Source organism: Neopsephotus bourkii, unplaced genomic scaffold (assembly GCF_033783945.1).
Source record: "Neopsephotus bourkii isolate Nb327-2 ecotype Australia unplaced genomic scaffold, CSIRO-AGI_Nbou_v1 NB_234, whole genome shotgun sequence".
NCBI classification, from domain to species: domain Eukaryota; kingdom Metazoa; phylum Chordata; class Aves; order Psittaciformes; family Psittacidae; genus Neopsephotus; species Neopsephotus bourkii.
Genome location: NW_026900744.1, coordinates 15,960,893 through 15,985,297, shown reverse-complemented (window position 1 = coordinate 15,985,297; position 24,405 = coordinate 15,960,893). Strand labels below are relative to the sequence as shown.

General features: G+C 43.7%; 1 protein-coding gene across 5 annotated transcripts in view; it reads right to left on the bottom strand.

The window, feature by feature from the left end:
• KLHL20 (kelch like family member 20) overlaps positions 1-21,346 on the bottom strand; it is a 30,181-nt gene extending 8,835 nt beyond the window's left edge. For 3 of the 5 annotated variants that reach the window (XM_061345532.1, XM_061345533.1, XM_061345531.1), the window contains exons 1-7: positions 21,278-21,346; positions 19,076-19,136; positions 10,375-10,948; positions 5,954-6,112; positions 2,070-2,164; positions 1,532-1,647; positions 974-1,157 (exon numbers count right to left, since the gene is read on the bottom strand). In XM_061345532.1, coding sequence (XP_061201516.1) covers positions 974-1,157; positions 1,532-1,647; positions 2,070-2,164; positions 5,954-6,112; positions 10,375-10,948; positions 19,076-19,098 — 1,151 coding nt within the window. In that variant the 5' untranslated portion in view covers positions 19,099-19,136; positions 21,278-21,346. Of the gene's footprint in view, positions 1-973; positions 1,158-1,531; positions 1,648-2,069; positions 2,165-5,953; positions 6,113-10,374; positions 10,999-13,165; positions 13,349-19,075; positions 19,137-21,277 lie in introns of those variants that run through there. The other 2 variants (XM_061345534.1, XM_061345530.1) reach the window with 2 other exon arrangements.
• Between the last annotated feature and the right edge of the window lie 3,059 nt (positions 21,347-24,405).

Genomic DNA, 24,405 nt, shown 5'->3' with positions numbered 1-24,405 from the left:
ACCAGAGACTGGCTGACATGTGGTAACTTGCTTCTATGCAAAGAGCAGCAGCCCGAGTTATTACTCTGCTGCATGTTTTCTGAGGTTCACACAAGAACTCAGCCTGCACTAGGACCTGCATTTCAAGATAAAAGGATGAAAGAGCAAGATGGACTTGGGAATCCAGAGACAAGAAAATATGGTGCATAGAAGAAAAGTGCAGGACACAGGACATGTAAGGCTAGGGTTATGATTTGGGAACCTGGGAGTATGCAAGGAGGTATGTGGAAAGGAAAGGCTCAAGGAGAAAACAGATTCATATGTGTATATTATTCATATATATGTGTATATAGTTCTCTGTATTTGTTACAGGACCAAGATTTAGAGTACTAGGAGTGCTTGAGTCTTACGGCTTTTAGGTATGGGGATTGCCATATGAAGCCTGGTAAAGCTTTTCTGACTTAAGTCTTTCACAGGTGTAAAACCGACCTATTTTCCTTCTTCTGTGTAAGTGCCAAAGTTCCTTAAATCTTTAGTTTCCACTCCACAATAAAATTCCAGGATCTTTCCCTCAACATCTAAGAAATGCTTACTGTAACCTCACTTTCCTCAATAATGCCAAAAACAAGGCCACAATTGCAAAGAAGGTTAACCAGGATCAGCACTCCTCCCACCAATTATACCCAGACCCACCTCTTATATATACCTTCCTTATACCAAAGGCTGTGTGTTGTCTCATTAAGCTGGGGATAACATGCCACAAGCTGTTATACATTAAGTCCCAGTTCAGCAGTAAACCAACACAATATTGAAAGGGTACATAAGGGAGGAGGAAATGTATATAACATAGTATAAATTTCAGGTTTTCAACAGAACAACAACAGAGCTGGCAAAATGAATTCATTTTTAAGAGGCTTTACCCAGATTTAGGCATTCAGAGTTAACATAGCATCATAGATCATACATCTTGTACACTGGCCTTCTGGAGACCTACCTTTCTACACTGTTAAGATAAGAGGAACCATCATGGCCTCCCACAGCATAAAGAAGATCATCCAAAACACTGACTCCAACACCACAGCGTCTTTTGCTCATAGAAGCCACCATCCGCCACTCATTGGTTTGAGGGTCATAGCGCTCGACACTGGAAATTGCATCCCCGCTACACCAGCCCCCCACTGTAAGAACCAAGCACAAAAAACAGTGTCATAACAATGCACTGAGCTCATGTACTCTGTGTGTGCCTGGTACAAATTATCCCTCTGGACTTTGTGAGTCTTAATCCACTTACCATCCTCGAGTTACTCACTCTTAAGAACTACAATTAGAAGACAGAATGTGATTTTCAAGACTATTAATGTAACTTTGGAAGTACTGTGGTGGTCATAGCATCAAAGAAACGAGCAAGAATGTGAAAATTAACTCAAACCTCCAAATATTAATGCACGGGTCACTTCAGAAATATGTTGTGAGGACTGGCCTTCCAAGAACACTACCACCAGAAAACCCAGAACAGATTCTTCTGACCTAAGACAGCAGGAGCTATACGTACCTGCAAAGAGCACTTCTCCACAGCGTATCGGTTTGCGTGGCCTAGTTCTTGGTCCTTGCATCAGTGGCCGCTCTTGGGGCAACAGGAGATAGTTCTTAGCTTCATCCACTAGATCCCTGTGGAAGATAGGAAAATATTAATCCCCAAAGTTCACCTGATAGCAGTCTCAGGAGAAGATACAAATCAAAACTATTGCTGGCTTCTACTGTCATCAGTCACACACTTCACGTATTCACAAGTTATGTAAGTGCATGAATAGGTCAAGTCAAAACGTAAACTCATCACTTTACTGCCATTGTGGGAAATACACTTAAAGTTTACTATTTCACTGCAAACTTGAGAGAACAAAAACATTTCTAGGGCACACCACTAACTATTATGCAAACAGAAAACACTTTTTCTTGCCTCTCTTCTTCTCCCAGTTGCAAGAGAGGAAATTGTGAGATATTACCCATTTACCACTGACAAATCAGCACAGTTTTAGAGAACAGATGCAATGCAATGAAATCCCATTGTGTAAACCAATGAGGAGATTTACCGGCATTCCTCATCACTCTTAATAAGTGGATCAGAACCCACTGTACCCACAAGAAACTTGGGACTCAGCAGTGGTAGACGGACATGCTGCAGGACCTAAAACACAAAACAAAACATATACGGTAAACCACATACACCCACAGAGATGCAAGAAGCAAAATAGAAAATAGTGGCCAACAGATTTTGATAAAGAATTAGTAATTCCTCTGGCAAACATGCACAGTCATTTACACATCCTAATCCCAGCATTTTAGCTCCTCTTACAGCGCCTTTACCTTTTCAATGCACGCATTTATATACCCAGCAAAATATCAGTCTTTGAAAGGGAACAACCCACTCAATCTATTAACAGATGAAAACAAGGTCACAATTAAAAACCTTTACAAATTTACAGATGTCAATACATTGCCTGAAGCACTAGTTTACTTATGTCATGGTTTCAGCTCAGCCATAAATCAGCCACAAATCAGCCACGCAGTCTCTCTCTCACTCCCCCACATCCCGTTCTTCCCTCCCCCCGCTCCCAGAGGGATGGGGAGGAAAATCGAAAGAATGTAACTCCCACAGGTTGAGAAAAGAACAGTTTAGTAACTAAGGTATAACACAAACCATTGCTATTACCACCGATAATAATAATGATAAGGGAAATAACAAGGGAAGAGAATACAGTATCACCCACCAACCCATACCCAGCCCGGTCGAGCAGTGAACTAGCCCTTCTGTGTAACTCCCAGTTTACATCCTCGGCATGACGTGCTGTGGGTGGAATACCTCTTTGGCTAGTTTGGGTCAAGTCTCTGCTTCCTCCCGGCTTCCCCTCCACCCTGGCAGACCATGAGACTCGAAGTCCTAGGTCAGACTAAACATTTGAGCCATAACTAAAAACATCGGTGTTATCAGCACTGTTCCCAGGTCGAAGGTCAAAATCACAGTGCTGAACCAGCTAATAATGATGGGAAAAAATGACTGCTACTGCTGAATGCAGGACAGTATCCACCCCTTATTCCATACCATTCACATCATGCTCAGATTCCACATTTTCAATATACCATCACTCTTATATATACATCCACAGAGAGAGAGAGAGAGATTATTCCTTAGTACATGGATCAATCCCTATAAAGCTGCTGAGTCCATCCGGTCCATGATGTCAGCCTCCGTTTCTTGTAACAGTCTTTCAAAGCAGGAGGGGCTGTGTGCAGTGTTCACACTTGCAAATAACCTGGGCAATAGTGTCCATTGTTAAGTCCACCCTTCGATCATGAGTCCATCTGCATGTTGCATCTCTGCCCTGATGGCCTGAAGTGTCTTGGGCCCACCAGGCTCAAAATAATTCACCCTCCCCTTGCAACTTGTCGCTGGGGACTCCATACTGCTGCCTTCCATCTCCAACACTTCCAATGTACTGGACGGGCCCAGTGCACTAGATACTCGCCCATACTGTCCCACACACCCTGCCACTCATGACTGTCCAGCCTTGGGGAAACCTCTTGGTCCTCCTACATTGTCATCTAACCCTAGACAAGACCCAAACCCGACTGCTTAACTTTTGATATCAGGCAAAATGGTCGTGGGTAAAACACACTCTGTATGTGTACCAACATGCTGATCCCCATCACAATCAGCAGGCAGGTCCCAAGGGTACCCAAAGGCCATTCAAAACCTTCCGAACTCTCAAGCAATGCTGCTGTACTTGTCAGTGGGGCTGGTGTAGCTGCTGTGCTCACCGGGTGTCTCACCACCAGCTTCTCTTTTTCTAAGTTGAAATCTTCCTCCTCTGCCTTGCTGGAAAGTGCTGCATGGTCTTCTGCATCCTCCACTTGTCTCAGGTGCCTGAGGCTGGACCCAGCTAAGGCTCCCAAAGGTGGTATCTTGCTCTCCACATCCTCCTGGGGCTCAGGCTCGTGAGGCTCAGCAGGTGGCTGCCAGGGGATGCTTTCGGCTGTTACAGGGTTGGGTTTGGCTCCTCCACCACCTCCTCCCGCTGCTCGGCAGCCGCCTCCTTCCCCTCCTCAACTGCCCAGACCTCCTGCACCAGCAGCCACCCCCTCCCAGCCTCCTGGTCCCCGGGACCACTCTTCCAGGCCAGTTCAGCCACAGCAGCTCCCGAGGCCTTTTCCCCTTGGCTCTCCACAGCTTCACGAAGACGGAGGCTATGACAAGGGCCAGGATGGTGAAGAGCAGCGGGATGGCCAGGTACAAGACCACAGCCACGTCCATCCTGCCCTGCTGCTGATGATCCCCCATTACCATAAAGAACAGTGAAACAAGGACCTTAGCCCAAGCCCCCCCCATCTGATAAACACTAACAAGGCAAATACCAGCTGTTAGTAAAGTACAACATGCTGAAACTGTGAGATCAAGAGCAATAACTTTGAGAGCCAATAAATCAGCATTGTGTGGAGTGACTATTAATCTGACACAATGAACGCTTATCACAAATACGATTTGACACACTCTGGTCAGATCTGTTGTTATCTTAACTATTTGTGCCCCACATTGGGCGCCAAAAAGAACTGTAGTGGTTTCAGCTCAGCCATAAATCAGCCACGCAGTCTCTCTCTCACTCCCCCTCCACTTCTTCCCTCCCCCCACTCCCAAAGGATGGGGAGGAGAATTGAAAGAATGTAACTTCCATGGGTTGAGATAGGAACAATTTAGTAACTAAGGTATAACACAAACCACTACTGTTACCACCAATAATAATAATGATAAGGGAAATAACAAGGGAAGAGAATACAATACCACCCACCGACCCATACCCAGCCTGGTCGAGCAGTGAACTAGCCCTTCTGTGTAACTCCCAGTTTACATTCTTGGCATGACGTGCTGTGGTATGGAATACCTCTTTGGCTAGTTTGGGTCAAGTGTCCTGTCTCTGCTTCCTCCCGGCTTCCCCTCCACCCTGGCAGACCATGAGACTCGAAGTCCTAGGTCAGACTAAACATTTGAGCCGTAACTAAAAACATCGGTGTTATCAGTGCTGTTCCCAGGCTGAAAGTCAAAAACACCAGCTACTAAGAATAGACTGCTACTGCTGAACCCAGGACAACTTAGAAGTTTTATCAACCATTTAGCTCTCTTAAATGTGAGTGGTATTGTGTAGTAAAGGAACAATAACAAGCAACATGCCTTTCACATTCATTTAGAATTTAGAAGTGAAAGCAGGTATAGACAGAGAGGCCTAAAAAGGCAAACATTTATATGAGTATTAAGAGATACCAAGAAAACAGCAGGTTTTTCTGGCTTGGTTTAGTTAATATTTTATACTTGAAAATTGTTTTCCAAAGCTTTCAACTAAATAAAGTTGCACTTAATATCTATCTTCAAAGCAGAAACACCGAGGCAGGCAGACTCTCACTTCTTTTGATCAGAAAGCCTGAGACTTCAGAGGCTTTCTGGCTGACAAGCTTTGTCAGAATGGCTAATTCTTTGTGAAATGGCTTGGTTTAGATGAAGCATCATATTTCAACAAAACCATTCTGACAAGCTCCAGTATAGGATCATGAGGGCCAAGGCATCAAGCAGCAGAGCTTAAAGATACATCATAAATGAAGACAAGCGCTTTTTTCTTTTATCCACTATGTTTTTTATACAACACTCAAAGCAATGCAGACAGGTTTGTCTAGAGAGACCACTGGAGTGATCTAGTTTAGCAAGTCCTACTGGGAAACCATTCAACAAAGCCCCTGTTGATGGCTCCAGACAATACACCTTCCAACCTAGATGAACAGAGAGTGCAAGACACCTAACGTAGGTGGAAGTCAGAAAGATTTACTAGAGCTTTGCGTACATTCAGAACTGACACTGCTGTGGCACCACCATTTCAGCCCTCATTACTCTTCTGGGTAAACCAGCCTCGAATGCTACCGTGCTCAAGATTACCTGTGGCAGCTGGGGTCTTCTTTCTTGAATGCTGTATTTCACCCAGGCCATCACTGCATTGAACACCTGCTCTTCACTGCGAACATTTAACTCATCACTGGATATAATGTCTATGAGCTGATTGGCAGGAAGTAGCATGAACTCCTCACTTTCCATTACCTGGTTAAACAGAAAAGGAAGGGGAGGGGGAAAAAAAAAGTAAGGACAACGGCCAAAGCACCAGAGCAGTCACCACACCAGCACTTCAGTGCAACTCTAAAGAGGACACAGTCCACCTGAATTACAGTCTAATGGACAGATCCAGTAAAGTGCCAAATACCCATCAGTTCTGACATCAACACATGACAGGTTTCCTACACAGAGCAGAATGCAGCCCCTTGCAACACAACAAAGACACTTTTAGATGAGAATGCAAGTGAAAGGGACCTAACACAATTTTTATTTTTTTTTTTGTAGGACAGTTTTAAACCTCAGAACGCACTGATTGGATTTCAAAATATAGGAAAAAAAACAAACCCCTTCTTTAAAATCAGTCTCCTTGTTTGGCATGTCTAACACAAAGCAGAAATAAAAGTGTTGCATAGGTGGTAAATATGTGACTGAAAAGCACTATCAGAATAGGGAGGCTCTATTCACAAGAAATTCAAATCAGAGAACAAAATAAAAGTCTCAGAAAAAAGTTACCAGAGGCATTGTAGAGAACATGGAAAGTCTTCCTGAATGCCGATTTGTGGCAGAACAAGAGTATTTCAGGAAAAGGAGATGAACTCATTTGATCCTCCCTCTTTCATTCGTTCTTAATATATAAATATGCATAAGTCCAGATGCACTAAAGAGGGAATCTGAGCCTCCTAAGGCTCTAAAGACTGATCTCTTTTGAAAGTCAAGCCACTGACAATCTCCAAACACATAATTCCTTCAGCACTCAAAATAGCAACCAAGTTTCTCAGGATGCTTTATCTGTCACTGAGGACTGTTCACACAACACACTGCAGAGCACATGTGAGTCAGTCTGTGACTGCCTTGAGAAGTTACAGAGCTTATGCACAGCCATGTCTTCCACACAGGTAGCACGGGAAAGATGCAAGAGAACTGCAGAAATAGTTTGATCGACAATTGCCAGCCTGGCTTCCCTACAAGCATTCCCAGTCTGTAAAGAGGCTTAGTGACAAAAAGTAACTAATACTGGCTTGTTCTTATCATTTGTGAGCACATTAGAATTCCATGACTTATTTTATTATTTGAAGCACAAATTAAAGAAAAATATCTTGACACAACCATCTCAACAGGAGTCAGCTGTGCAATCCTTCTAACTACCTAAAGAAATTACTTAAAAGCACTCAACAGATACATAAAAATTGGCAAGTTACTGACAACAGAAAATACAGTTAAAAAAGACCACAACAATGAGATCAGTTACCAGACTGTTCTTGGATTCCATGGGCTTTCAGGGACAGGTTAACCCAGACTTTTTCAACCTTAGAGTAAGAACTGGGTTGGTCATTAAAGATTCTTTATCAGCATTTTTCCATAGTCTCCCTCCTTTCTACATTGACTAGCTTATGTCTAAACTTTACTCTGACAGTTTGAAAATGCAGCCTCGGAGTCTGAAAACAGGCTCTGGAAATTTATGAGTTAAGGATGGTCATTCAGACTCTCCCATCCACCCTCAGAAAACTCAGTTCCATTGATAACCTCACAAAACTCAAAGTACTGGAAGCACTTCTGCAAACCAAATCATTACTACTATGCAACTTGCTAGTTTATACAGTAAATTACTTTAAATGTTTTGGCTTATTTTGGCTTAATTATCAGGCCACTAATAATCAGCTGATTAATACTAGTGGCCTACTAGACTGACTTCTTATGAAACAAGAATAGGATGGGCTTCATTTCCTCTACAGTATTCATGTGCACTGCTGCTTTTACAAACAGAACAAATGTCAAAGTATACAATATAGAGTGCATTTTTTGTTTGTTGATACAAAGTGCACATTGTTCATTCCCAAGTGTATTTTTCCCTTCACAAAGGTGTCAGAGACCAAACAAAAAAATACAAAAGTTGTTCATACACAGCAGAGTTGTTAACAGAACCATTTCACATTATGTCTACAAGATTAACTAGGGGGTTTAGGCAACAAATTAAATTAAGGGGAATGGAAAACTTGGAAAAATATTTTACCAAGAAGTTAATGATGTAATGCAGATACATACACATAAAAATTAACAGAACTAGAGGTCAGTGCAGCAGAGGACACTAAGCAACACAAACTGCATTCAAGGTAACTGCATGGATTGGCCTGATGCCTAGTGCTTAATATTTTACATTGTCATTCAGGAAATTCCCATCTTGCATTTCTGCCCAGCTCAGAGGAATGATGAGCGTACAGCCTCTGTGGAGGAAGGCACATTTTTATCAGTTCTCAGCCTCCACAGTAGAGGAGATTAAGTAGCTAGACCACTGGCTTCCATCAGAGATTACCAATCCACTCCTCAGAAGGAAAATAATGGCAGAATATAACACAATCCCAACAAGCAGCATCACTAAGATTGTCTGAAGAGAAACAGTGGGAGCAAAGAAATGATCATTAAGGATGAAGAGCTGCAAAATCCCCAGGGCACTGAAAGGGGCATCAAAACCTGTCCAGGCCAAAAAGAAAAAAACAGTGCTCTAATCTAAGCAATTATTTTCCAGAGGCTGTGATTCAGTTATGCCAATTTTAATTTGAATCATCTTTGAGGAGGAGTGTTTTGAGTCCAGAACTTTTGCTTTGTGTGTTTTAACAGGGATAAGAAAGACAGAAAGCTGTTTCTGAGGAAATGCAAAAGAAAAGAACCCCATAGCAAGCAGCCCTTAATAGCCAGCTACATGTATTAATGCTAAAACATTTTAAACAAAAATTGTTATGCCGTTATAAAGTTATTTAGAGACTTGTACGCATGCCCTACTCATGTAATAACAAAAGCAGCACAGATCTAACCACTAAAACAACCAAGCACTGAAAAAAAATAGCTATACCATCCTGTTCCTCCCCCCGAAAAAATGTGTAAGAAATGAAATGCAGAGTTAGCACTGAGCACATGAAATGGAGCTAACATGTAGGGCTTTTGGGAAATCACCAAGTTCTGCAAAACACAAGCTCTCATCTTAAACAGCAAATTCTATTTTCTAGTCTTGACAGACAGAAAAGATGTATTTAACTGCAACTTTCAGAGTAAACTGATGCCATGTGTCTACAGTTAGATACCAAGTATTTTCTTCAATGTGTCAGTCAAGTTCAATTGTGTTTGCTTCTGCTCATATTTTTCGTAAGTACTGACTGAAATTAATACAATTCCAATCTGTTTCCTGCAGGGGAAGAAAAGTCAGCAAGCTGCAATCAATTACAGCATTTACATACTGCAGCTTCTTTGGGGACACTAAATGAGCATCAGGAGTTGATACCGGAGTTAGCCCCTTCAGAAAAGATCTACCTGTGAAGAAGGCAGAAAGAGATTTCTTCACAGCAGGCTACACATTACAAGGGGTGGAAGAGTGCAGTTTCTAGAAGAGGCAAGAGGCTAATCTCTTTTAGCAGAGGAACAGACATCCATGCTAAGTGCACTCCTAGCGAGCAGCTCATTCCCAAACACACACAAATTTTTACCCTTCCCAATCAGGGGTCAGGAAAGACACCGGCTTAAAAGCACTAGGCTCCTTTCTGCATCTGGGTGTAATAGTAAGGTAAAGACCCACTCTTTCAGACTACTGCTCACAAAATTCTTAATTACTATGCTGATCATTCCCTGAACCGGTTGCTGGCAATTCCCCAGCCCAAAAGAAAAAAAAAAAAAAAAAAGAAAAAAAATCTAGGCAGAATTAACATAGGAAGACAGACTTAGAAAGGCAAGCTAAAAATTAAACAGTTTCTGCTGAATAATAAATGCAAATCCCCAGTTCTGGTACAGCAAGGGAGTTGAAGACTCCACTGAAGCAGGTGTATGCTCTCCCATACACCCACCTTTCCAATCCCTAAACTCAACATCAAACTTTTTTGGTTCTATTGATGTATTCTTTTAATTCCTGGTTCCCCTCCAATCACGTAGAATCCAGACCATTCCTGAAAGCTGAATGAAATGTCATACCATTATTCAGTCCTGCCAGATTCACTGCCAAACTCCAGCCTTGCCTTCCGCATAGCACTTGCCACCCAACTTTAAGAAATGCTATGGATCTTATACAAACCATCAGTACAACACAGTCCTACAAGTACTTCTTTCCTCTTTCTTCCCTACCTAATGACTGGTACTCACCACTATTAGGGCACACAGCAAATGTAAAGGCAGAATTTAGAAAGAAGCACAAAATGGGAGATGCTCAAAGCTGTCACAGGACACATTCACACATTTTACACCTTAACTCCAACACACTAGATTCTTACCTCCTGGAAGTTATGCTGTGTGAACTTGTCAGCAATCCTCAATAGTTCACGGCACGAGTGGGTGTCAGCAAAAGCTCGGATGCCCAGGCAATTGGAAGGGTCCAACTGTCTCTTAAGGAATTCACAGCAGGCCTCCTGGATCTCAGCCAACTGGAGAAGGCAAGCAGCTGGCAACAAGGTCTGGACATTTCCCTCTTCTACAGTGATCTGAGAGGTGTATGCAAAGTCAATCAGCAGTTCCATGGCCCTTTCGTCGATGTCTCTAATTACTACCTCTGTCTGCCGAGACTCTGCCAGCTCCCCAGTGAACATGGCTCGGAAGTAAGGGCTGCAGGCTGATAAAATCACCCTGTGGGCGTAGATCTTCTTTGCACCAACTACTAGCACCACATCACACAACTCCCGGTGCTTCCTCAGAAGATTGATGACTTCCAAGGTTTGTCGAGGGTGCTTGTCAGAGATGTAGGGCATACGAGCGGGCTGCGGCACCCCTTCTGGCAGTTTGTTAGGATCTCCAAGTGTGCAACGGCTAGTCACATCCATTCCGGTCTCTCCTGGTCGAGTACTGCTACACCTGCAGCAGAGGAAGTCATAAGACAGGACCATCATCAACTAATCCACCACCAACTGTAAGCCAAAGCTCTACAGCTCGCACTGATTACAAGCACAAAACCAGCAGTGCCTGTAGCTCCATGTCATAACACGGAAACAAGCACATGATCACGTGAAAGAGGAATCTGTCTCTAACCAAAGCATACCTAGAAGTAAACAAATGCCAACTTGCAACAGGCTTATATACCTATTTTTATATGCTTTCTATGACACATGGCTGTAATACCCAACTACACATACATATTCATTAACTGAACCTCATAATAGCCTTGTGTGGTAGAGAAGCAATATCCCCATTTCACAGAGAGTGACTCAAAGCAGAAAAGATTAGCCCACTTGCCCATTGTCACTTGAATTTTCTCTAACAGAGTTGGAGATGGATTTCCAGTGTGAAGAATTCCAGCTGCATGATTTAACCAAACTTTTCTGTTCTTCTACCTACAGTTTTTTAGAGGCTCACTCGTCAATGATATCTAACATATTAAACTGTCACACAAACTTCAGCAACTTACATACCCTGCAGCCTACAAGGAGTGTTTTGGGTTCACAGAATACAAATTTAATCATCACCTCTTCAGTTATTTTTTAATTATGGAGGCTTCTGACTCAACCCACCTTCCCTGACACATTTCAAAAGAAGGTTAATCTTTCCAAGAATGGTATACTAAGAACTGCAGAAAGCAATCGGGATTATCAGACTGATAGGAAAGTCAAAACAATCAAAGTATCTACAACTATCGACCTAGTGAAAAAGGAAGAAAATAAAGTCAAGATGATAACTTTAGAAATGAGGAATGACCTGAGAATAGATAAACCAAGTTTCTGGCAAAGAGTAGGAACAACATACTATCTTACAGGTTCCACATGCAATGTGTTAACTAGTTGATGTTCTTCATTATGAAAGTTCAAGTACCTTTCCTTTATTGCTCACATCCCTGAGCAGACGTCAGCTCTGCCACAGCCCAGGTGCAGTACCCCTCTGCACAGCAGCATGACAATGCTGTTCAGCCTCTGCACCAACAGATCACACTTCACACCACATACACTACTAATCCAAGCGAATGGGAATGCAGTATTGTCCCAAACCCATCTGCGGTTCTGCAGGGATGAACCAAGATGACACACCTCAAACCTCACTTTGCAGAGACATCTGCCTACACCCCAGGCTTCACAACACATTATGACTGAAATCAGAGCTAAATAAGAATTAAACCCAACTCTTATTTTCAGCAATCAGACTAAATAAGCAGATCAGTACACACAAAACTGAGGTGGCATTCTGCATGTTCCAAGCATACCATATGTGAATTTCTGCCACATATCATATGCACAATTATTAAAAAAGATGCATCAGCACCAGTAACATATCAATTACTATGAAAATAAGGAAAATAAAGGAAACTATTTCCTCTTCCCACTTTAAAGGAAAACCACCAATTAGATCAATTAAAGCATACTCCATAAAATCTCAGAATACTGATAGTTATGAATTATACAGTTAGTACACTAGCTTTGAAGATATACTGAAAGACCCAATAAATGCTATCCATTACCACCTCCTCTGTGAGCTGTCACTACCTCACTCGGTTCATATTAAGAGTTAAAAAGAAATCTAACTTTGCATTGCAATTGCTCAATGTATTTTACAGCATGCTTGAAGGATAGAATTAAAAATAAGTAACTCACATCTTTTCCTCTCATTATTATGTCAAATGCACTTTCTAACCACAGGGAAACCAGTCTCTTTGCAGCAGTTCAAATTATTCACTTGCATCTTAGCCTGTTTTCTCATTCCCCTCATACACTCTGTCATCATATTCAAATGTTTCAGACCACTACCAGCTGGATATCCCCTCCCGGTTTTGTTGCTTGTTCTTGTTCAGCCTCTGCACCTTAAATGCCTTGGGTTTTACCCCTATTCCATCTTTTTTATATTCATCACTATTTTCCTTTTCTGACACCTCTAACAAAGCCTTCTGCTGTTACACTGCCTCTCACTCTCCTCCACCCACTCTTGTCCCTCACAACCCAAATTCATGTAGTAGGGTTTGACAATCATTTTCAAAGCTCTGCCAATTTCCTCATGAAAAATGCGCGAAGCTCTCCTCACAGCAACATAGACAAAATAAGTTTAATGGTAACCCTCCACCCCTAAGACCTTGAATAAAGATCCATTTACCTAATTAGCTTACTTTCATGGTCCTCAGGAGCTAAGGCCAGAGGGCAAGTAATTTAATCCCTCTACCAAGAGACAAAGTTAGTGACAAACATCCACCTGCAGAATCTAGCTCTTGCCAAGCAAGCCAAACAGATTTTTACTGTGCATTAGGGCCTTCAAGCTATGTCAAACCAACCCCTGGGATAAAAAAAAGAAAAATACGAGCCCTATTAAGACACACACTTACTATAATAATTTTTGGTCAGTCAAATCACAGTAGTACAGAACAAGTGTTCTTCAAATAAAAAAACATTCCACATAACTAACATACCACAAGAGATGACCTATGTCCAAGACAATACCTGCTTCTAGAAAGCAGAATCCCTCTACTACACCTGTAGGCTTTCCTCAAAGACAACTCCCACTAAAAACAGCCCTAAAGTATATCTCAGAACTTTCTAGACTAGCACAGATTCTAAGTACGGAAAGATTAGATTAAGGCTATGCTGCCACAAGGAATACAGTGTACCTTGTCAATCCCACTGCGTAACTCTTTGTTGACACAAAGCAATGGGGTGAACCATCTTATGCCACGTGACTGGCCAGATTTAGGCAGTAGTCCTTCCTAGCCAAGACTGGACAGAACAGGATTCTTCTGCCCAAATGAGACTGCTTAGCAAGTCTTTAAATAAACTGACTGAAAGGGAGTCTGGTTAGTAAGATCTGGAGGTGTTCCTGCATTGTTCCCATCAGCATTCATCCGAGTGCCTGCATTGCATCCAGCCTCCTTCCTTCAGGAAAGTCCTGGTTAATGACTAAAGAAAACTGAAAGGATGGAAAATAAGACTAACAAACAAATCAGCACATTCATCCATAACTTATCTCTGGGTAATGCAACAGCTTGGGAATTTTCATACTGGATCAAACCAGATACCTGATGTTAAGCACTGTGGGTTGCTGCTTACACACGCATGGAAACATAAATTAGAAGGACACTGATAGCAAGCACGTCCACAGGTATAATAATTTAACTGCATTATGCATGCATTATGCATATATATGCATAGAGAATGAAATGATGAGTCAGTAGCTTAGAAGTATGAAAGACAGAAGGCAACACTTGATTCTCACATGGCAGGCTAGCTGTCTCGCACACACAAAGCTAAGAGCTGCTCCTGAACACTCAGGGTGATTAAGAAGGGTTGAGGATCAGAGAGGAAATGTGTATGCAAGGATAAAAGATTCACACCCAGCTATGCAGATATTCTGGGATTAGCTTCCATCAAAATGCAGGGCTCAGGAAATCAGCAAATACAATGGGATTAAGAAAGGGCTGACAAAGGATCAGTTTTTGTAGGGCAGTGCTGCAAAGTACAAATGGGAACACAGGCAGTCTGCAGCACTAAGTGAGCTAGATAAATACGCTGCTCTGCCTCCATTTTACTAGCCTACACCACTTGCCAAAACTTTATTTACTAACATAGACATCTATAAAACATCTGTCCTAGCAGCTTACAGCAGATCCATCCAAAGTTCAGAAAAATATCTAATAACATATCTAAAAAAAATTCTCTCTAATACTACCCTAGAGCTCCTTAACTGCCAAGTCAGTGGACTGCCTTTTGTTTGTTTGTTGTGGGGTTCTTTTTTTTTGTTTAGGTTAACATATGTTTTTTGTTTAGCATAAGATTATAAGAAAGTTTTAACACTCTTCAGAAAAAAAAAAATAGGCTGACCTATGCAACAGAACAAGTCTCAGGCTGAAAACATCAACTGAAATCCAAAATCATACATCACTACTGGATTTCAGTAGCAACAGGTTTTAGTAGCAAATGAAAATTCAAACCAAACCAGTAGCAATTTCTATCAATGCTTTGATTTGAATTTAACACATACACAAAGAATATAGTATTTCCTATACTGGTTGCAAAACTGCCAAAACAAAGACCTTTGATTTGGCCTGGCCAAATGCAATACCTTTGGTGACAAAAGTGACAACACCACTGGGAACTAGGTAAATGGAAGTGCTTTACTGTGACAATCGACGCTCTAAGAATTAGTTAGCTAAAAGTCTGATTATCATTAAAAATACCACCAATTCCTCTTCTTACCTAACCAGCAAGTTCTAGATACACATTATCAACGAGACCGAGTCACGCAAACAAGCAGATAAACCTGACTGCAACAGTATTTTACATTACTCAACAGGAGAGCAGCAAAGATCTGCTGCATATTTACTATGAGGGTGGTGAAGCACTGGAACAGGTTGCCCAGAAAAGTTGTGGATGTCCCATACCTAAAGTGTCCAGGGCAACGTTGGATGGGGCTTTGAGAAACCTGGTCTACTGGAAGGTGTCCCTGCCCAAGGCAGGGGGGATTGGAACCACATGAACTTTAAGGTCCCTTCCAACCCAAATCACACCATTCTATGCTTCTATGATATGTCCCTATTCCATTGTTTAGTTTGATTTCCACTTACCAAACCTAGAACACTCAAGTTTCACCAAGAGTGAGGATGTCTATACTCTGAAAGATGAAGTTATTACTGGAGTCTTTCCAAACCTTCCTAAGACTTTTGTATTTTATCTTGGGGAAGAGCTATGTCCAAGCTACTAGTTAACTTCAAGTGCACACGAGGCCCCAAACGCACTGCTGGGGTCTGAAGACTCATCCTCAGCATGGTCTGTCTGTCTGTGCTCAAGGCCCCTCCAGTACAGCACTGCTGTAACCTGGAATCAGGCTGCAGGGATGAGGAAAGAGGTAGGAGGACCTCCCCACTTTGCCTGGGAACTGCTCAAGCCCTCATGCTTGGCCTGAGCACATCTGCACCTGACCTTGTACTCCACTGACACCTGCTGAGTTGGCTTCCTGGCTTGACCTCAAGCCCTTCTTCACCACTGCAGGCTTGCCTGATGAGCACCAGACTCCTGACTGACCCTGATCATCAGATTTGCCCTGCCCTCCTTACTCAGGTACTGTGGGACTACACCCTTCACTGAGAGGTCCCCTCTGCCTTGCTTTTTCCTTCAGCAGAACAATGTTCTCTTGCAGCTCCCTGACAGTGAGCAAGTATAGCCCGCCTCAACTGTCACTGCATTCTTAATGCAAGTGTCATTGTTCAGACCAGCTGGAAACGCAGCACCAGGTATTACTTGCTCACACCCTCCACTTCTCCCTCCCCAGGCGGGATGGGGAAGAGAATCAAAAGAATGCAAAACCTGCAGGTTAAGATAAGAACAGTTTAATAAATAAAATAAAGTACAATCTCATAATAATAAGGGAAATAACAAGGAGAGAGTTATAAAACTAAAAGGGGGACCCTACCCCCAAACCAGCAAACACAAGCAATTCACTATAAAATTGCTCACCACTCACTGATCAATACCCAGCCCATCCTCAAGCAGCAATCAGATCCTTCTAGCCAACTCCCCCATATTATATACTGAGCATCATAAGCTGTGGTATGGAATACCCCTTTGGCTAGTTTGGGTCAGGTGTTCTATCTCTGCTCTCTCCTGCCTTCTTGTGCTCCTCCGCACTGGCAGGGCAAGGGAAACTGAAAAGTCCTTGATCAGGGTAAGCACTACTTCAGCAACAGCTAGAACATCAGTGTGTTATCAGCATTATTCTCACACTAAAGCCGAAACACTGCACTGCACCAGCTATTAGGAAGAAAATTAACTGTGTCCCAGCTGAAACCAAGACAGCAAGATAAATCCTGTTTCAACATCAATGTGTTTTCTCCACTATACCCTTGACAGAAGTATCTGCAACTCCTTTTCTGTTCAAATTGTACTTCTCACCCTCTGAATGCTGTACATATTTGATACCAAGCCACCATGCTTACTAATAGAGTACAGACCAAGTCTCACTTCCCTTTTCTTGCAGTACCTAACAGGACTCTTGCATGTGATATTAAATGGCTGAAAAGCTCTGAATAAAACGATAAAAGGAAGTGCTCCACCATTTGCTTAGCTGGACTTTATAGGAACATTTGGGAGCTTAAAATTCAATCAGGAATCTTATCATTTTCTGCTAAGACACGTGGGAGAATAACAAATTTTAACAATCAACACAGAGGCCCTTAAAACATGCAAGCACATTCAAGAACTGAAGTCTACAGCTTATGACAGAGCCCTGCTTGACAAGCCTAGACTGCAGCAGTACAATGTCAAGGCACAGTAATAAGCTAGTTAGGTCAAAAGTAAAAGCATGTAAATATGTCAAACTTGTTATCTATGCTTTACCCTGTTTTGCCAGAGAGGGAGGGAAAACAAAAAGCACTCAAAGGTCTTTTCTGTGCTCATTATCCAAATAAAATTTAAAAAATCCCCCAAAGCCTGACTTGCCAGGATCAGCATCACAATAGAAAACATCTACTACTTTAGCACCCAGCTGCTGCTGCTCACCACTAAAACTACCTAGCCTGAGTAGCAAACACAACTTCCATGCTATCAAGTCCAAGGCCACAAAGCCACAAAAGACATGAACTTCAGCACTTCAATTCTCTGCCTCAATGCAACATGCAGAAAACAGCATACAAAATAAATAAATAAATTGAGAACCCCCATTTTTCCATTAGGAACGTGAAAAAATAGAGAGAAAACAATAAAACAAGTCAAGCTAGTCACCCATTTTATGTAATCTTGCAAACAGATTTTGATAAATGGAGTACAACACAAGAACCTGAAAAGTTGTGGTTTTACACTGGTTAATGTTTAAACAATCTACATTGTAGAAGACTAAGATGGAAGAAAGTTCACCTGCTACTTAATCTGTCTTAAAGAAGGAACTCACTGTAAAAGTCAATACAGCTCATTTTCTAAACCACATTCAGCAAAAATACTGAATAATACACAACCTCACAGCAGTGATGTCCCAAGGTTTACTCATTAGCTTAACTGCAGCAGCACAGCCTTTTTTTGTTGCGCTTGACAGGTTCATTTAATTAAACAATACAGTGTCACTCTTTAAGGGTTTAAATGACTTATTAATTTATTGCCTTCTTACATAGAACCTGGGCTAATGGTTTCCACAAATGCTGTAGATACAAATACTCTACGTATTCATCTATGATTAAAATTCCTTTTCTACTTTTACATGACTGTTTACAGAATTATTGTTAATAAGTTTCCTTGCTTTCAACATCCTGAAGAGTGCTGACAGACTGAGCAATTTGTGTGAATTGTCTTTACTTCATTTAGAGGTATAGAACTTCAGGAAACTTAGCTTCCATACAGCTTGTATCACACACAAATACAGAAATATATCTGCTGTTAAGTTTCTCCATGGGATTGCCACTGAATAGTGAAATACAATTAGAATTAGCAGACAAACCTGTTTGCCAACCTGTCATCATGCTGATTTACCGTGGTAATTGTTTCTCTATATAACAGATATGTTTTTAACATAATTACTGCAAAAACTCCCCTGAATTAAACTTCAGCTTCATCTTGAACTCATTCAAACTGAGGCAGCTGGCATTCATAATTTGAAAACAAAATCGCCTTTTCATCCAAGACCTTACACCAGCAAAGCAACTAAACTTCTTTAGTTAAGGGGAAAAACAATGCCCCTTAAAGTTTAAATTTATTCCCAGGCAGATTATTTCACACACTTAAATTACTAGTTAAATACAGAATTTTAAATACGATAGTAAACAGGGGATGGAGAATCATGATAACTTGTGTGCTGTATTCTTTCTAACAGCACATTCATTTAGAGACTTCTGGTGTTGTAAATATAGAAAGCTAAATATATTTAAGTAAGGACTAAGAGTGAACACTTTATATTATAATTCTCTTAGCCAGGGCTTAACAACAACAACAAAATAAAAATAAAAATAGAAATTGTCTAGTCACATAAGAAACCAACTTGTGTGATTTTTCATATCTGCATAAGAGAAAGGACAATTGTTCTTCATAGTCTTACCTGCGCATTGGCTTTCCGTCCATGCACCGTGCAGAGAAACCTTCACCCTATTCTTCAAGACCTGATCCAAAAGAAAAAAAAAGAACAAAAAAGGGTTGTATTCTGAAGGAAGAGAACCTTCTTTCCTCTCTTCATCCTGGCTCTAGGACAACAGAACTGACCACATCCACAGACTAATACACCTTCAAGCTCTCAGCCAGCTATAATTCACAGCCTAGATTAACGATATCTTGGACTGCAGAGAATAAAACAGGAGAAAATAACATCAACATTAAATTTCATCACAGCTGCATAATGATTCTTTAGGCAAATGGAACACACACATCATAAAGTCAATAAACTGTCTGCCTCCCTGAATCCTTAAACTGTTCTACCAAAGGAAAAAATACCTCATGTAACAGGGTGTTTACTCTCACTCCTTCCCCAGAGCCAGGAGGTATCTCTCCTTCATACATTTACCAGATTTAAGGCAGGCTGGCACCTAATAAACAGCACTGTGCTGCTCAACAGCTACACTGAGGAAACAGTATTTGACGCAAGATAGAACTTGTGTCTGGAAACTGAAGACAACTATGTTCCCCAGAGGTAAAAGGGATGCTAATAATGGTACTACATCTGCAAAGACCAATGATGCTGCCTAATGCTCAGTACATATCCACTCTAAATATCCATTTTCTGAGCGGAATAACAGTTGCAAACTCCACAGGTCTTCCACTTTCAACCACTAACTTCAATTCTAATGTAGATTAACCCTTTCTACAAACGTATCAATCATCTAAATTTTCTTTTAATTTTGACTCCATTAGGAACACATTTAATTCAATCATTATTTAAAGCAATAAGGCTAACTTAAGTCGTATACTAAAAAAAAGCAGAAGGGTGTTCTGCTTCCATAATGACTTCTTCACATTCATGAGAAGAATGAGGTGAGAAATCAGAACCTAGTGAAACTATAGGAAAAGCAATGACAGATTGAGACTGAATAACTCTGATAATAAACAGAAGTAACAATTCAAATAGAAAAACTTAAATTCTGGAAGAATAAAATAATTTTTGGAAGACTGAAATTGACTCATTGGAGTCCTGCATCCAACAGTAACAAAAAAAAATTTGTCACAATTTAACTACAAAATAAATACTTGGCTACGTGAAAAAGCACATTATTTTATATGCCGCATTCTGTAAGTACATTATCACAGAAACACAAACACAGCAGCTTGCCAGTTAATGACGAATAAGCGCAGACTTGCTGTCTTCCACAGTTGCAAATTACTCAGGTTCATCGTTTCCTGCAAACAAAGCCAGCCGATTCCTCATGGTTAGGGCACTGCATACCCATTTAAATCCAAACTATGACTGCTCGACCTCACTCCGATCAGACTCTGCTATCCCTCCTCTCGCCAACATCGAGGGGTTTCCCGGAAAAGCGAGCCTCACTGCATGCACCCACAGGGAACTCCAGCTCCCCACTGCAAAGTAGCATCTCCACAACTGCCCGCGTGCTGTAACACATTCTAAGGCTGTTCAGAGCATTCTGCACACGTTAGGAAGTACAGACGATGCTATTCTTAGACGCCTGATTGCACCAGATTTAAACCCCTTAAAATACTCATTAAAAGTCATGAGAGGGAAAAGAACAACCACCAAAACAAAAAAACAACCACATTTTAGTTCGGGATTCTCGATTTGGTGCTCTCCGCGGAGCAGCAACCGGACGAAATGACAACCTCCTCAGCAATGCGTAGCCCTGGCTTTCAATCACCCGCAGGCGCAAGTAGGTTTCCCGGGACGTGCGGCTGCTCCTCCCTCACGAACAAGGCTCCATCCTGCCCCTTCCCCCGGAGACCTCACGTCAACAGCCCGCGGCGACAAGGCAAGCCGTCAAATGACAGTAAGCGGCGCGCAGGGGCGCGGACCCGGGCCCGAAGGAGAAGCCGACCCGAGCCGAGGCAGGCGCGCTCCTCCAGGCCGCCGCTTCCCCACCGGCCCGGGAGCGAGTGGCCCAGGCCGCGCTGCAACGGCGGCCTGCCGAAACAGCGCGACACGCACGGCTGCTAGCCTTGCCCCGCCAACAGCACCGGCAGAAGGCAGCGCGCCCGGCCCCGCACCGCGGCGGCAAAGGGGCCCTCAGCAGCCGCGGGCTCCAGCGAGAAGCAGCCCCCAGCCCAACACCGCCGGACGGCACGAGCGGCGCTCACTCACCCTGGGCGCAGGATCCGCCGCCGAACTACGGTCCCGCAACAGCCGCGCCGAACACAGCGCACCCACCGGCAGGAAATGATCCGACCCCGCGCGACGGCCCCGCCAACCGCTGCTGCTGCGCGACGGCCCGCGCCCGCCCCTTCCGTCCCCACCCGCGGCAGCAAGCGCTGCCGCGGTCCCGGCCTCGGCCCCGTAAAGGTGGGGTCTGGCGCAGCCCGCCACTGGCTGCGACTTCCCCCAGAGCTGGTCCTGTGTAGGCAGGGTCTGTGCCAGCCGGTGTGTCCGTGGCGGCCGGCGTCATGAGGCACAGACTGTGCTGAGGGCCCCGGTGCCTACCCCTATCCCGCCGGGTAATCGATGCCCCAGAGATGCACCCACCCTGGAGGTTCTAAATAGAAGCCCATGCACCTGTGAGGTAGCAGCAAACTATACATACCAGGCTACCTCGTTTCCCTCCAGGAGTAGTTACGGACTAATCGACCTCCAGAGGTAGTGCCACGGGAAACATCACACGAGGACAAGAGCAGGTGTTAGAGGATGTCACCTCCAGATGCAGTATATTCATCCACGCACAGACACTTCGCTTCGCCACTTACTACTCCCTCAGCTCCTCCACGGGCAGGCACCGCGCCGCCTGCTGGGGAGGGACAGTTCCGCGATGTGCCTGCCGGTGGCAGCCGGTTTGGAGCTCCCTGTGGTTCACGCTACCTCGAAGCACGACTTCTCATACCCCTGCTCCCCACCCTTTTGACGCCACGTTGAACACTTCAAAGTAAGCCTAAGGTGAAAATTCAGGGGCAGGTGTACACGAAGTCCCCGTGAGGACACAGCAGGGCGGCCCCAGCCACCGCTCCCCAGGGGACAGCCAGACAATGCCCATGCAGCAGAGACACCTGGGAAACTCAGCAAAACTCTTGCTAGACCCACTCTCTGGGCCAGCAGGGGAAGATGACCTGGCTGCTTTCTTGTCTCTGGATAACCATGCGGCTGCTCTCTGTAGCTGGGACTGTACTCTGGAGAAATGTGAGGAGACACCTGGGACAGGTAAGCAGTCGAGATCAGTCACATCAAAGGGGACAGGTTGTGGGGAGCAAACAAAACGCAACAGCCTTGGCCAGGAAGGCTTGCAATGAACAAACAAAATCCATATTGGGCAAGAAAGCTTCAGTAGGCCCCGAGAGGTCCTTTGCTTCTTCACAAAGGACATGCCAAAGCGCAGGGACAAAACCCTCCAAGACACCCCAGCAGAACACAGGTCCCATGGAGGTTTCCTCAGCTCAACGTACTACCCTGGGCAGTCCTGCAAGGCTGAACTTCTTCCAGAGGAAGCCAAGACCAGCAGGGCACTTTTTAGCTCCACCAGGCCTCACCTGCTTCTTTGTGCCCCAGCCCTGTTGTTTCCAGGGAAGGAGACAGACGGCCTCATCTCTCAGGAGGACAGGCTGCTGGAGAAAGAGAAGCCAGAGAAACTACGGGTTCCTCTGCTGGCTGAAGATTGCCCATGCAGTGATGATCACGTACCTGCAGCGTATCTCCCACCTGTCCCAGAAAGTGATTGACTGGAACTGGTATCTGGGAATAAAGGGTTAACATTGTGCTTGCTTAACATTTATCACATTGCTTGCTTAAGCAGTCAGTGTGCTTGGCAAAGCAGAATCGTAGGAGTTAAAGTTGCTAGAATTGCAAAGCAGAATTGTAGAAGTTACAGCTGCTAGACAAAATTGTAGTAGATAAGATTCATAACTTGTGTGATGTACACTTAAAAGACATTAGAAAGTTGGGGCTGTTCAGCCTGGAGAAGAGGCGGCTGCCTGGAGACCTCATAGCAGCCTTCCGGTATCTGAAGGGGGCCTACAGGGATGCTGGGGAGGGACTCTTCATTAGGGACTGTAGTGACAGGACAAGGGCTAACGGGTTAAAACTTAAACAGGGGAAGTTTAGATTGGATATAAGGAAGAAATTCTTTCCTCTTAGGGTGGTGAGGCACTGGAATAGGTTGCCCAGAGAGGTTGTGAATGCTCCATCCCTGGCAGTGTTCAAGGCCAGGTTGGACGAGGCCTTGGGTGACATGGTTTAGTGCGAGGTGTCCCTGCCCATGGCAGGGGGGTTGGAACTTGATGATCTTAAGGTCCTTTCCAACCCTAACCGTTCTATGATTCTATGAAGAGGAGCAACAGGCCTTCATCCTCATGACCCCCTAACGACCACCACCAGGAGGCACTGCACAAGCACATCAATGGGACGAGTGCCAGAAAACTAATAATAATACTAGACGGGAATAGGTTTTGCACATGTCTTAGGCCTGAAGCAATCTCATGTTTATGTAATCATGATATGCAATAAAAACACGCTGAGCGGCAGAGGAAAGGTGCGCATGCCTTTGGAGGAGCGTTCCCCCGTGCACCTCAGAGCTGAATAAAGCATACCTACTTTACAACTTTAACGAGTTGTGGAGTCTATCCACGTATCACAACCACTTGAAGAAGGCACAAGGAAATGGTAAGAAGTGGAGCACCTTATCTCCAGCTCCCCATGCAACTTCAGCCAGCATGTGTACCGGGCAGGACACAAAGCAGCAGGACTTTACAGGGTGCAGTTTAAGTTGGGTCAGTCGTGAAAGAGACGTAGTGAAATGCCTGTTGCAAAGGAAGGCTTTTGGCGCATCGAGTTCCCTCTCTGGAGCAGAAGTGACTGTGGCTGCAGATCTATGTGAATCTCTAATGTAGTAGCTGGATGGCAGCCAGGGGAGAAAGCCAGCCTACTAAGGACCCCTGTGGATGCTGGCCTCGGCTTTTATCCCCTGCAGTGGTCAGATCTGAGGAGCATTTCATTATTCCTCCTCAGAGATGAACAACAGAAAATACCTGTTCCAGAACTGCAGCACAGTCAGGAGAAGAGGGACCCACCAAGGCCTGATGGCCTCTCTTCTGTAGCCGTGAAGGAAAATGCAGATTTTGGACACACCAAAGCTCAGGGCCAAAACCCTCCAAGAGACCCCAGCACAACATGGGGCATGAAGGTGCTGGTCTTCCTTTTAAGACTCCTGCCTGGTGGTGCAAACGACTCTTTGTGTCTCCATACCCAGCAGTAATGCAAGGGAGAAAGCAGCAGGCCTCTACAGGGTGAAA